The sequence below is a fragment of the Notamacropus eugenii genome, chromosome 2 (assembly GCF_028372415.1).
Source record: "Notamacropus eugenii isolate mMacEug1 chromosome 2, mMacEug1.pri_v2, whole genome shotgun sequence".
Classification (NCBI taxonomy): domain Eukaryota; kingdom Metazoa; phylum Chordata; class Mammalia; order Diprotodontia; family Macropodidae; genus Notamacropus; species Notamacropus eugenii.
In genome coordinates, this window is record NC_092873.1 from 24,942,000 (window position 1) to 24,954,526 (window position 12,527).

The 12,527-nt window shown below is 54.1% G+C and overlaps 1 protein-coding gene across 1 annotated transcript in view; it reads right to left on the bottom strand.

The window, feature by feature from the left end:
* Positions 1-12,527, bottom strand: part of SLC67A1 (solute carrier family 67 member 1) — a 75,551-nt gene that overhangs the window by 21,016 nt on the left and 42,008 nt on the right. Inside the window, exons 6-8 of the mRNA XM_072639469.1 lie at positions 6,963-7,078; positions 4,388-4,498; positions 1,565-1,665 (exon numbers count right to left, since the gene is read on the bottom strand). Coding sequence (XP_072495570.1) covers positions 1,565-1,665; positions 4,388-4,498; positions 6,963-7,078 — 328 coding nt within the window. The remainder of the gene's footprint in view (positions 1-1,564; positions 1,666-4,387; positions 4,499-6,962; positions 7,079-12,527) is intronic.

Below are 12,527 nucleotides of genomic sequence, written 5' to 3' on the forward strand. Positions count from 1 at the left end.
AGGTGCTCTGTGCTGTGGAGCAGCTGCCCCGGCCGTTTTCCCAACCACATTTGGTGTGGGCTGGGTTTCCGGCTGCCTTTGGTCTCTGTAGGAATGGGTGGGCGGCTGCCAGGCATGCCAGGGTCCGTGGGGAGCATGCTAGGATTCAGGAGGTGGGGGAGCAGAGCTCTGGGGCCATCTTCCTGCACACCAGTGGGAAATAGGGCAGTGCAGTGGTCAGGAGAGCTGGGTGTGAAAGCCGTCTCCTTGGTGTACCGACCCTGGACAAATCCTTTCTAGTCTGTAAAATGGGGATTAGACCCTCTTGGCTAGGCTGGAGGCAGCGATGATGATGTGAGCTTCTGTTCTGCCCTCACAAAATTCCCGATGAGCAGCCTACTTGGAGACCTCCAGTGACGGGAAGCTCATCATCTTCCATTGGGAGTGCTGTCCTAGGCTGCGGCCTGAGAGCCACCACCAGGGTGGGGAGTCGGCTGTCAGAGACTGGGAGCAGTGCCAGTAGGGGAGAGGGCGGCTTTGGGACTTTGTGGCCATCAAGCATTATTCCTATCTTTTCAGTCCTGGTGGTCTCATCTGTACATTTTATTGGAGGAGGACGGAGGCATAAGAGGGTCTCTCAAATTCACTTCACCTTGAAATCGATCTGGGCATCCCCATTGTTAGATGGTCGTAGCCAGGGCCATGGGTAGCATCCCTGCTATTACCAGGGTCATGGGTCGGGCTGCCACAAGAGGCCAGAGCTGGGCTGGGTGACCAGCCTCTAGGACCTTGGCCTTAGTCAACCTGGGCTCAGATGCCTACGTGGACCACAGGAGGACAGTGGCCAAGTTCACTGAGTGGGGATCAAGGACTTGGCTGCAGGCTAGCCTTGCTCTCCTTCCTGTTTATCAATGCCAAGTCAATTCTCAGATGTCGGTGTTTGCACTGCCTGACAGCCTGGCTCCTTAGGAACCCCCACTCCTGAAGGTCTTCCTCCTCCAGCTTTGGTGCTGGAGGATCTCACCTCACCACCAAGCCCCTGGTGCTGGAGATGGCTAGTGGGTGAAGAGCTAGTGGTGGTTTAGCCACATTTTGTCTTAAAGTTGCTCCCACACACTGGCTGCCTGTAGCTCCCTGATGGGAAAACTGCAATGAAAATTGATTTGGGTTTGCCCAGCCTGGTTTCTTCTGCACAAGAAGGCCTAGTGTATTAGGAGGGGGCACCCAAGAGGGGCTCAGCCTCCCATCTGCCATGCCTGCTGTGTGCCTTTGGGCAAAAGACTTACCCTCTCTGATCCTCAGCACCTCCAGCTGCCAGCTAGGCTGGTTGAACTAGATGGGTTCTAAGGAGAACCTCCTAGGTCTCAGACATACATTCTAAGGGCCCTTTCTGCCCTAATGTTCCATGTCATGTTCTAAGGTACCTCTTAGCTCTGACCTTCCATGTTCTAAGGATTCCCATGTGTACTCAGGATCAAACATGGTGCTGTGGCTTCCCTCTCCTCTCCTTCCCCCTGCCCCTCCCCCAGTGTCAGAGGAGGGGTTGTGGCTGGCCCTGGTGCCCACAGGGCACCATGACACTCACCATCTGGAGAACCCCGAAGTAGGACATGAGGTACCCGGCTTGTGCTGCATCCAGCTTGAAGAAATCCATGGAGATGATGGAGAACATGATCAGGAAGATCCCTGGGGAGAGAGAGGCCAATGAGGAGCTGAGTTGGGAAGGAACCAGGACCAAGGGCAGCACCAGAATCTGGGCCTCTAACAAGAAAGAGAGCACCTCCCTCTCTTCACAGCCTCTCTGGGCAATGCAAACATTATTATCACCCCCTTTTCCAGAGGAAGAAACTGTTGACCCAGGAGGGAAAGGACTTGCCCAGGATCCTTCCCACAGTGGCAGCTGAAGGAAAGAAGCCAGAGCTGCTTCCTTGTGGGAGTGTCTACATCAGTCCTGAGCAGGAGGCGTCCAGCTCCCGAGGCCACCTAGAGAAGGCTGCAGCTGTAGGGAGGGTCAGTGCACCTGTTCTGCCCAGCCTCTCTGACCTGAGACAGACCCACAGCCCCCGGAAGACCTTCTGGACTCTCCTCTGGTCTGCAGGCCCCATCCCTTCCCTTCCCTTCGATTCATTCTCATATGACTTGAACCCAAGCCCCTTTGTCCTCCCAGTGCCCTCTGCTAAACTTATGTTCAGGGCACACATGCACATGCACACCCAGTCACACAATACACACCTAGGAGCACACACACACCACACACTGCACTCACACACGCATTCACACATGTGCACACATAAATGTGCACACACAGACACACACTCTCACAGCTAGAGGCTTCACAAAGGACCTGTCCAGCTTGAACTGTGGTCATTTCAAGGAGATTTTGCCCCCTGCACAGACTCTTGCTGAGGATTCTCATTTTACACCCTGGAGAAGTGGCAAGAGGTCCACGTGTGAGAAGGTCCCTGGACGAGTGGGACCAGGGTCCGTGCCAGTTGAGCCTCCTCATGTTGAGAGCTCTTTGGGAGCACAGACCTCTAGCTAGAAGGGGCCCCAGAAGCCCCCTCATCCAACCCCAACATTTTACAGGTGAAGAACCTGAGGCATGTAGTTAAATGACCTGTCTAAGGTCACACAGGCATGAAAGGCAGAGCTGAGGTTTGAGTCCTCACCATTGCCCCACAATCTCCCCAAGCATATAGATCATCCCAAAATAATCCAGGTGAAAACCTCCAGCCTTCGTCCATGTCCCTCCTTGTGGGGCTGGGGGGAGAGCTGGACCAGAGCTAAGGGGGTCTAAAGGGGTCTAGACACTCTTCCCTGTGGGGGCTGCTCTTTGGTCTGGGGGCCTGCCCTTGTCCCAGCCTCAGGACTCCTGCTCTCTGGGGCAGTGTGGGGCAGGAGATGAGCATTGGTCTGGAAAAGTGAGCCAAGAGATAGAAGCATGAAGGGAAAAACGGGGCAGATCAGGAAACATCTGAGCCCCAACCCCCACCTCCATCCACAAGGGCACCTCAACTCTGGCCAGGTGGGGGGCACTGGCACAGAGGCCCCATTGTCTGGGCAGTGCCTGCTTCTCACGGTTTCTGGTTGCTTTTGGCTTTAAGGGATTTCCCCTGAAGAAGGGAGGTGGGTAAGGAAGCTGATGGCCCGAGCAGATAGAAACTGTTTTCTGACTGCCTGGGAATTTCTGCCCAGCTGGGTGCTCAGACAAACAACCTGAGCTTCAGGAAAGGTCAGAGATGGGGAAGCCCTGCACTGAGGACCTTTTGGGGACTTGGTCCTCAGCCTGGCCTCCCCTCCCCACACGTAGGGCTGCCTGCTGCCTGACTCTGGTGCCCATGGTGGGCCTGGGGGTAGTGAGCACATGGTTGGGCCCAGCACCGTTCCTGAAAACCAGAGAAAAGCAGCCTGGGAATGCCATGCTTGGCCCTGGGATAAGCTCCCCTGACAGCTATATGGTGGTGAGGATAATACCTACAGCCCTAGTGGGTTGTTGGCAGGGAAGCAGAATGTAAACCTTCACGTTCCTAGAAATTGAAGCTGGTGTTGTCAAAGGGCCAGCCTGGGAGACCTTTGCCAAAATGCCCTTCTATCTGCTGCTTCAAGGTTTACAAACCACCTTCTGAGGGGCAGCTAGGTGGTGCTGTAGTGGATAGAGCACCTGTAGTTAGCAGAGCCTGGTTTCAAATTTGACCTCAGACACTTACTAGCTGTGTGGCCCTGGACAAGTCACTTAATCCCAATTGCCTCAAAAAAAAAAAAAAAAAGAGGAAGAAAGAAAATAAGAAAGAAAGAAAAGAAAACACCTTCTGAGCACAGCGCTGGCATGAAGGGCATATGAACCTTATTATATCTGTTTTTCAGACAAAGAAACTGAGGCCCAGGAAAAGTGACTTCTCCAAGGTCACACAGCAGGAAAGTATCGGTGGAGGTTCTTGGATTATAAATCCAGTGCCTTGTTCAGGTCCTCAGGGGTGATCCGAGGGAGGCTGACAGCCCCACCTGCCTCTTGGCTGGCTTGGGCCATCTGCAGAAGGCAGAGCTGTGGTCCTTGGGAAGGGGCCCCATCAGCCCAGGAGCCCCTGGCTACACAAACCCTTAGGAGGGAATGAGGCTGTTAGTGAAAGGGACTTGGTTTAAGTCAGTTTTGTCTGTGACGGGGAATGGTTGGGGCTTGGGGTTTTTCTGGGGACCAGTCCAGACAGCTAGGGCACTGCAGCGGGTGTAAGAGTTGTCAGAATGTCCAGCCTCCTGCCCACTGCTGTGTGAGCATCGGCCAGGGGCTCTCCTCCCCATCTTGCCTTCTGCCCCCCTCCACTTCTCTCTTTAACTGGGAGATGAGTAAGCTAGCCTCGACACCTCCCATGGAAGCCTGGCCCCTGGCCCTGCTGACCAGGCTGGGACTCACCTGAAGGAAAACCAGAAAGGACTTTGATGAAGAAAACAGGCCGGACCCCGGGCAGGCCCAGCAGGCGAGCGATTTCCTTCAGGTCAAACACACTGGCTGCTGGGGGTTTGCCTGGGGAGACAATGGCAGGTAGGTGAGCCAGGAGCTAGCGGGGCCCAGGCAGTCCTGGCCCTGGACACTTCCATTGCTGGGACCGTCAGCAATTCTCAAAGTCTTTCCTTGCCCAGCTCCGGGATGCAGGTACTTCCTTCGTGGGGGAGGTACTTCTTCTGCTGATCTCAGCCCCTTCACCATTTGGTCAATGGGCTTCTAGGGCTGCTGGTCACTCATCCATCCCTGCTTCTCTCCTTGCCCGTCAGCCAGTGGGGATAGCTCGGCTAGTACCCTGAAAACAGACTGCATGGAGGGGCCTCTCCCACTAGGCCCTGTATCCTGACCACCTTTGTCCTATTCATAGGCACTGGGACAGCCCTCTAGCAGAGGGGATGGAAGAAGAGCCCCTGTTACTTCCCACAGTTGGGGAAACTGAGACCCAGAGAGGAGAAGCCCGGTGTCTATCTGCCCCAAGCTACACAGAAGTAAGAAGGAGGCCAAGAACTGCAACCCAAGACCTCCCTTGTCTGAGCACAAGCCAGACCTTGTTAACAGCCCAGCTCAGACAAAGGAGAAGCCAGTACCCACCTCCCCACCTGGGCAGAAAGTCAGGACTCTTTTAGAGCATATTTTACTATCAAGTACTGAATGAGAGAAGAATGAGCTATATTAGAAAGAGAAATGCCTCTTTCACTACCTGCCTGGCTGGTTTTGGGCATGCCACAGAACCACCCTGACCCTCAGTCTCTTCCTCCATAAAAGGAACTGGAAGGGATCTCCGAGGTGTCTTCCATCTCTAAGATCATAGGACTTTAATAGGTCCTGTAAGGTCCTATTCCAGTGAATAGTTGGGCCTCAGTTTTCTCATTTATAAAATGGGTATAAGAGTAGCACCTCCCTCCTAGGGTTGTTGAGATAATATTTGTAAAGTGTTTTATAAACCTTAAGGCAGTAGCAGCTGCTACTACTAAGAACAGTTTGTAATTGGCCTGTCAAATTCAATTCCATTCAGATAAACAAAGGGATTTTAGGTGCAGGACAAAAAACAGGAGGACCTGGGGTCAGAAGACCTGGGTTTGAACTCTAGTGAAAAGCTCCCAGCCAGGGGAGGGACCCAGCCTCTGAAAGCATCTTGTTGTAGCAACCTCCCTGCCAAGTTCCATTATTTCTATCTGCTGAAGAAATACCCATGCCCCCATCACCTTCTAAATGTTGGTGCTGTGGAACAGAGCTCTGATCTCCTCACCTTAGTTACAACTCCGGTACCAGGGCATGCCCAGCCCAGACTTTGTAAGATACCCCATTTTGAGACCATGTATGAAGGAGGGAATGTCAGCCTAATTCCGATGGGCCCATTGGTGGGGGAAGGGCTGGTCTACAAATGGAGGGGAAGTGACACAGAAGAAAGCCAGATGGGTCTGGGGAACAACACATCCGCATACCCCCACCTCCATGTACATGTAAACACACACATATGCGCATACACACACACACACATACACACACACACACTCACACTGACGGTATCTATGTGCTTCCAGACAGAGAGGGACCTGTGTTGCTGTCCCATTAAAGTAGGTCCAGGGCGATCTGAGAACCCATCAGGCCGTGTGGTGGCCAGGGATTCCCAGAGCCAGCTGTCGCTCTGCCTTGTGTTTCTGCACACGTGCCTGTCTTTGGTGGAGGTAAAGAGTCTGATCAAAGGTGGGATTAAAGGGTGCCCACCCATTCTCTCGGGTGCTGCCTTGACTATTGGATAGTGCATAGAGCCCCCCTTTTATAGAAGGCACAAAGCCCTGGGGTCTCAGGGCTGACTGGAGAGGACCTCAAAGGAGGATTGGCACAAGCATGCATGGGCAGTAAGTGGGCAGTAATCTCCAACTTCAAAGCCAGCCTCTGCCCCCAGCCAGGCTGCTTCCTCCAGGGGCAGAGGACTTTCTGGGGTGAGTTCTGGTCTCCAAACTACCAACCAGAGATAGAAATAAATAAAACAGAAGAGGATCCCCATGTTATTCACAACAAACCCAAATGGTGCATATTTGGCACCTGCCACCCAACAGAAGGCTGAGTGGGGCTCCCATCTGGTCTCATTTTCTCTTGTGGATTTTGTGAAGGTTCGTCTGGGCCTTGCCTTGACTGCTGTGCCAATCCCAGAGGCCTGAAGGGGCCTGAGGGACTCGTGGATGCTCAGCCTTCTCTTGGAGAATCTCTCCCAGTTCTGTAGCCTTGCAGTCTGCCTTAGACTGGAAGCAGCTGTAGGACAGGGATTGCACCTAACTCGCTCTCTATAGCCCCTGATCTTGCGCCATGCCAGGCTCTGGCAGATGGAGATGGGAGCAATGCCCCTCTCTTCTTTCCCCATTATACCAGCCACCCATGTCTACCCAAAGGCCCTAAAGCCCAGGGAATCAGAAAAAGGGCTCCACTTTGCTCCTGGGGAAACTGAGGACCAGGCTCACCCTTTTTCAGTCCTCCTGCTTACCTGATGGGGCTGTCTTGACTTCAGAGTTGGCCTTGGTGTTAGCAGGCAGGCACATGAGACTGATCATGGTGCAGATGGAGTTGGCCAAGAAGGCGACATAGGCAGGGTAGTACACTCTGGGAAGGGTCAAGCATCATTGATCAGCTTTCCTCTCCCCCTCCCCATCATCCCACCAACAGCCCCATTCAAACCCAAGGGCCTGGGTTTGAATCTGTGCTTTACTGTCCAAGTGAGGGTCCTTCCAATTTAAGGAGCTCTGACTAAGTACCCCCAGTGTCTGCCATGGGGGGTTCAGCACTCATCAAACAAAGACTTTATAGAATGTGAGTTCCCTGAGAACAGGGGAGTGGTCCACTTGGGTCTCTGTATCCTCTGTGCCTAGGACGGTGCTAGGCCCAGGGCGGCTCTTTAATAAATGTGTGCTGATTGTGAAAAGGCAAAAAATGAAATCTTCTCTTCCCCATCCCTCTTCTCCTTCCTCTCCCTCATCCCTCCTCCCTTCCCATCTTTCCTCCCCATCCCTCCTTGCCTTCCCCTCCCCCATCAGGATGGGCCAGCCTAGCTTGTCCTTCTGGCTGAATCACAGCTCCTTTAGTGGTCTTGCTGAGGATGCAAAATCTCTGGGCTGTGACTCACTCCTCCTTGGGAAGCCTGACCCACAAAGACCCCATTCAGGCTGCTGGGATTCCTCTGTGGGCCTTGGGCCCCTGGCCATGATGTAGGGGGCTCAGAGGGAGGGATGCTGGAAGCCAGGCCAGGCCTGGGCTTAGTATGATTGCCCAAGGAAAGGAAGTAGTTGGATTCTGGCCTCTGAGGCCCCTGAGCCACATACACTCTGCTCCTCCTTTGAATCTCAGTATATAAAATCTCCAAAATGTGGGCTTTGGACTCATAGTCATAGAACCGAGGTCCAAATGCTGCTCATTGGCTGGAGGAGGCTAGGCAAGCCCCTTCCTCACACCCCCGCCATGGGCCTCAGTCTCCTTATTTGGCAAGATGACTCTCAAGGTCTCTTCCAGTCATCCCTGCTGGCTGAACCCTCATTGGAGCAAGCTTCACTCAGTCCTGGGGCCTCCCCCAGCCCCATAAATGTGCTGGAAGAAGCCTTAGAATGGGCCCAGCCTAGCACAGCCCTGGCATACCCAGAGACGGAGGGGAGTCACTTGGGGGCCAAGGCAGGATTCAAACTCAGGGCTTCAGACTATTCCCAGCAAACCTCCCAGAGGCCTGAGGAGGGCCTGGGCTGTAGGATAAGCCCACACCAGCTTCCCAGCCACAGCCAGAGGCTCTTCTAGACCTGAATTAGACAGATGGGGAAACTGAGGTCCAGGATGGGGGAGGGTGGATGCCATGGCCTGTAGGTATGGGGGGGGTGGTCAGAGAAAGGGAGATACACAGTGGGACAGCACCTGTTTATTTGCCCTATCTCCAAAGAGAGACCACTTGTCTAGGTCTGGAGAGTGACTGGTAGGGTCAGAGGCTCCTGGGCTGTCATGGGCTTGGGAGGGCAAAGATCCTGAGACGGCCCCCTCCTCCAGTCCCCCTCATCTCCTGACCTGCTGTCCCTCGGCCCAGGGGCTATTAAGGGGGCAAAGAAGTGGACTGAGGCATGAAAACCTTTTTCCTCCTTAGAACTGTCCAAAAGCCAAGCGGGGGGCGTGGAAGGTAGTGCCCTCCTCTCCACTGTGCCCTCATCTGTAAAATGGGGATTGTAATATAAAGTAGCTCTTAGGGCTGCTTTAGGGGTAAAGCCAGTAATATTTGTAAAGTGAATACTTGGCTATTATTATTCTGTAGAGTGCTGGATTCAGCTGTAGCTTCTGATGCTCGTCATTAGCTGCATAACCCTGGACTGGGTTTGGCCTCTCTGGGCCTTGGTTTTTCTTTTCAGTAAAATGGAGAGAACAGCTCCATAAAAGAGGCGATTTGTGTATTTTGAAGAGCTCCTCTGTTGTGGAAGGTCTGGGCTGGCCTTGATCCCAGCTCTGACTGTCCAGGACTCCCCAGAGGAGGGTCCCTTGGTCTAGAAGCTCTTTGTGGGGGTGGGGGTGGGTCTTTTTCTCTCTCGGTCCAACCCTTGCCTCATCTAGTCTGGTTAACCCCAGGCCAGCCAGCACTGGGGGCAGGCAGGGCTCACCCTGCCCATCTGACGAATGGGGCCAAATAAGCCCGGATGTAAGATGCTGCTCTCCTTTGGTCCACCTGGGTCTTCAGGGTAAAGTCCTAATCCAGCCTGATGAGTGGGTAGACAGACAGACAGCCCCAGGGAAATTCGGGACTGGGGCTTGGCAGGGCAGGAGACCTGAGAAGAGGGCGTTGTTCATACTCTTTCATGGGATGGACCTGGCTTGGTCTCTCCATCAGGGCTCCAGTCAGTGAATGGAGGGGGCCCGAGGCCTTATTGGGGTGGGAAGGGACAGAGAGGGAAAACCTCCTGTCACCTGGGGACCAAGGTGCAAGTGGAACTCTTCAGCAAAATGTATTCAAGGGTCAGTCTCTATGTCTGAAGGCTCTGCCTGGGCCGGGCCCGACAGACCTCAGACCAGTGATGCAAGTGCTGGTGTTGGAAAACAACTCATTCTGCTTTTGGAAAGTCAGTGGATGCAGAGACAGTCAGAGCTGGGGAGGGTGTATGTGTGTATGTGTGTGTGTATGTGTGCGTGCGTGCGTGCGTGTGTGTGTGTGTGTGTGTGTGTGTACAGAGGGATGGCGGGATAGAGGATGAGGCCTTAGAACCCAGACCAGGGAATGAAGGTCAGGGCTGGGGAGGGGTTTAGAGACCATCAAGTTCAATCCCCCTCCCCCTTTTACATGAGGGAAACCGATGCCCATGGCAAGGTGCTTTTAGGGTTAGGCCCAGTACTTAGGGAATGGGTGAGTGTAGGTGAGTATGCCAACTTTGGGCTCTATGTGGCCATGGGGGAGCCAGGAGGATGAGGGTCAGTTCTTGCTCACTGGGAGGTCACAGTCTGGCTGGAGAGACAGGTTCAGCCCCATTGGTCAGTCAGTGTTCATGTGGACACTGCTGAGGGGGGCACAGAGTTCAGGAGTCAGGGGTGAGGCTATCCCTTCCAGGATGGGCCCAAGTTGGCTGCTAGCCCACACGGGCCTTCTACCCAGACCTTCCCAGTTCTACCTTCTTAGCCTGCATGGATGAGGGGGCCAAGCTCTGCATCTCCAGGCAGTGACTCCTGGGTCCTTGGTGTGGGGATGGGGAGTGTTGAGGGCCAGGTGGGCCTGCTCCCCCCCATCTCCATAGATGAATGGAATGCTCTTGCCAGCTGCAGCTTGGGGGTGGGGTGGGGGGAGGCCGGAAGCAGCAGATCCATTACAGATGGGGTCAGGGGCAGCTGCTCCACATTCCTGAGACCCTTCGTCATCAGGGGCCCAGCTCCGGAAGTCCTGGCATTTTAGACTCTCCGGGCCAAGCAGGGGAAGGGGGCTTGACCCCTGAGGCTCCCCATTCACCCTCCCACGTCTTACAGAAATCCCTTTGACAGGTGTTCATAGAGAGCAGTCTTTGGGCACTTTCAGGGATGGAGAGCTCCCTCGCTCTCCCCCAGAGCAGCCTGCTCTATTGTGGTCTTGTTTGAGAGATGGGCACTGAGGCCCAGAGAGAGGAAGGTCTGCCCCTGGGAGCCTCCCTCTAGACCTAAGGTCCTTCCCAGAGGGTGGGGCTGAGAGAAACCCCTCTTCACCCCCCACCCCTGGTTCTGCGTCCCTTCCCCCTCAGGGTCCCCATAGAATGCACACTGCTCCTTTCGGACACCCCCCCCCACCCCGGCCCTGTCACTGGCTACTTCTCTCCCACCTACAAACATGCCCGTGTCTGCCCCATGGGAACAACATCTCCCATAAGCCTTCCATACCCCTCCCCATCCTCTAGGGCAGCTCCTTTCAAAGCCCCCCCTTCCTCTCACTCCTTAACCCTTTCCAGTCTGGCTTCTGGCCCCATCATTCCACCCGAACTGCTCCCAGAAGTCACCAATGATCTCTCAGGGGCTTTTCCTGGGTCCTCATTCTGAGGGCCTCGGCAGCCCCTGACACTTAGTCACTGTCTCCTGGATCCTCTCCTCTCTCTAGGTGTTCCGGACACCTCCTCCACCCCCCACCCCCGCTCTCCTCCTCCCTCTCTGGCTGCTCCTTCTCTGTTTCCTTTGCTGGATCCTCCCCCAGATCACACCATGTGGCCCTGTCCTGTGTGCTTTTTCCTCTAGACCACCTCACTGTGTGTTCTCATGAGCTCCCAGGGATGTAATGACCATATGTCTCTATGCTGATAACTCTCAATCCTCCCTCTCCTGCCCCAGGCTCTGCAGACTTGGCATCTCTAAGGGCCTCTCAGACATCTTGTCCTGGATGTCCAGTAGCCATCCAAAACTCAATTTGGCCCAAACAGAACCGTGCCTTCCCCGCCTGGACTCCTCTCTCTCCCTCACCCTCCCTATCTGATTATTAGCAGAGACCTGTGTAACATCTTTTGAATGTGCCCCCTTCCATCCTCTGACATGACAGCAGCAGCAGCTCAGCTGGCCAGCACCTCACTACTGGACCAGTCAAGAGAATGAACCCTCAAATCTGAAAGGATTTTTTAGAAAGAAATTTGTTCGGTCCTTTGGCAGAGAAGAGAGCCAGGAAGGAGGTTGGCTCCCTCTACAAGTCCTGGTGGGGTGATGTAGTGGTCAGCTGAGGACAAGACCTGCCTGACTGGCCTCAAGAAAAGGGCAGCTTGAGGTGTGTATGAGTGGGTAAGTCAAAGGAATTCAGACTGCCAAGAAGCACTGAGTGGGAGCTAAGCATCTTTGTGACCATCAGCTTTCCTGCAGCCGCTCAGAGATAGCCTGATGTCCACAGTAAGCTTTGGAGTTAGACAGCTTTCAAGCCACATAAAGCCATTTCATTAATAAAGGATAAATAATCAATATATTCTCCACACCTGCCAGGGGTGTACCTGCCTCAGTCTCTCCCCCCTCCAGACCATCCTCCTCTCAACCACCAAAGGCATTTTCCTAAAGCCTAGGACTGACCATGTCACCCTGCTAAAGCGCAGTGGATCCAGTATGAACATCTTCCTTCCATTCGGCCCCTTCCTTCTAGTCTTCTTATACCTCGTTCCCTTCCCCAGGGACACCAGCTCCTTTACAGGCAGATGATTCCAGCCTGGCAATGATCCCTTGCTCAAGGAAGTATTTTTTCCAAATGAATGAATCATTCAATTAAAAATTACCCCAAGAGACAGCCTGCTCCTGGCATGATTGTGCCAGTACACTGGGAGCTGCCCTCCTGCCTGCCCTGTCAGTCAGGGAGGTTCTGGACAGGAGAAAACCAGGGCAGAACCTGCATTTGGTCATCACCCTGCTGTGATATGTCCCTGAAGAGATCTGCTCCCCAGTAGCAGGTGGCATAGCCTCCATTCCTTGCCCTTTGCCCTAGGGAGCAGATACTAGGTTGCTTAGGCTGATAGTACCCCAGGATGGTGGGGAGTGCTGCTTGGGGCCTGGCCAGGCACAGGAATGGTGAACAGGTTAGCATAAAGGACAGAACGCTGACTTTGGAGTTTTGGCC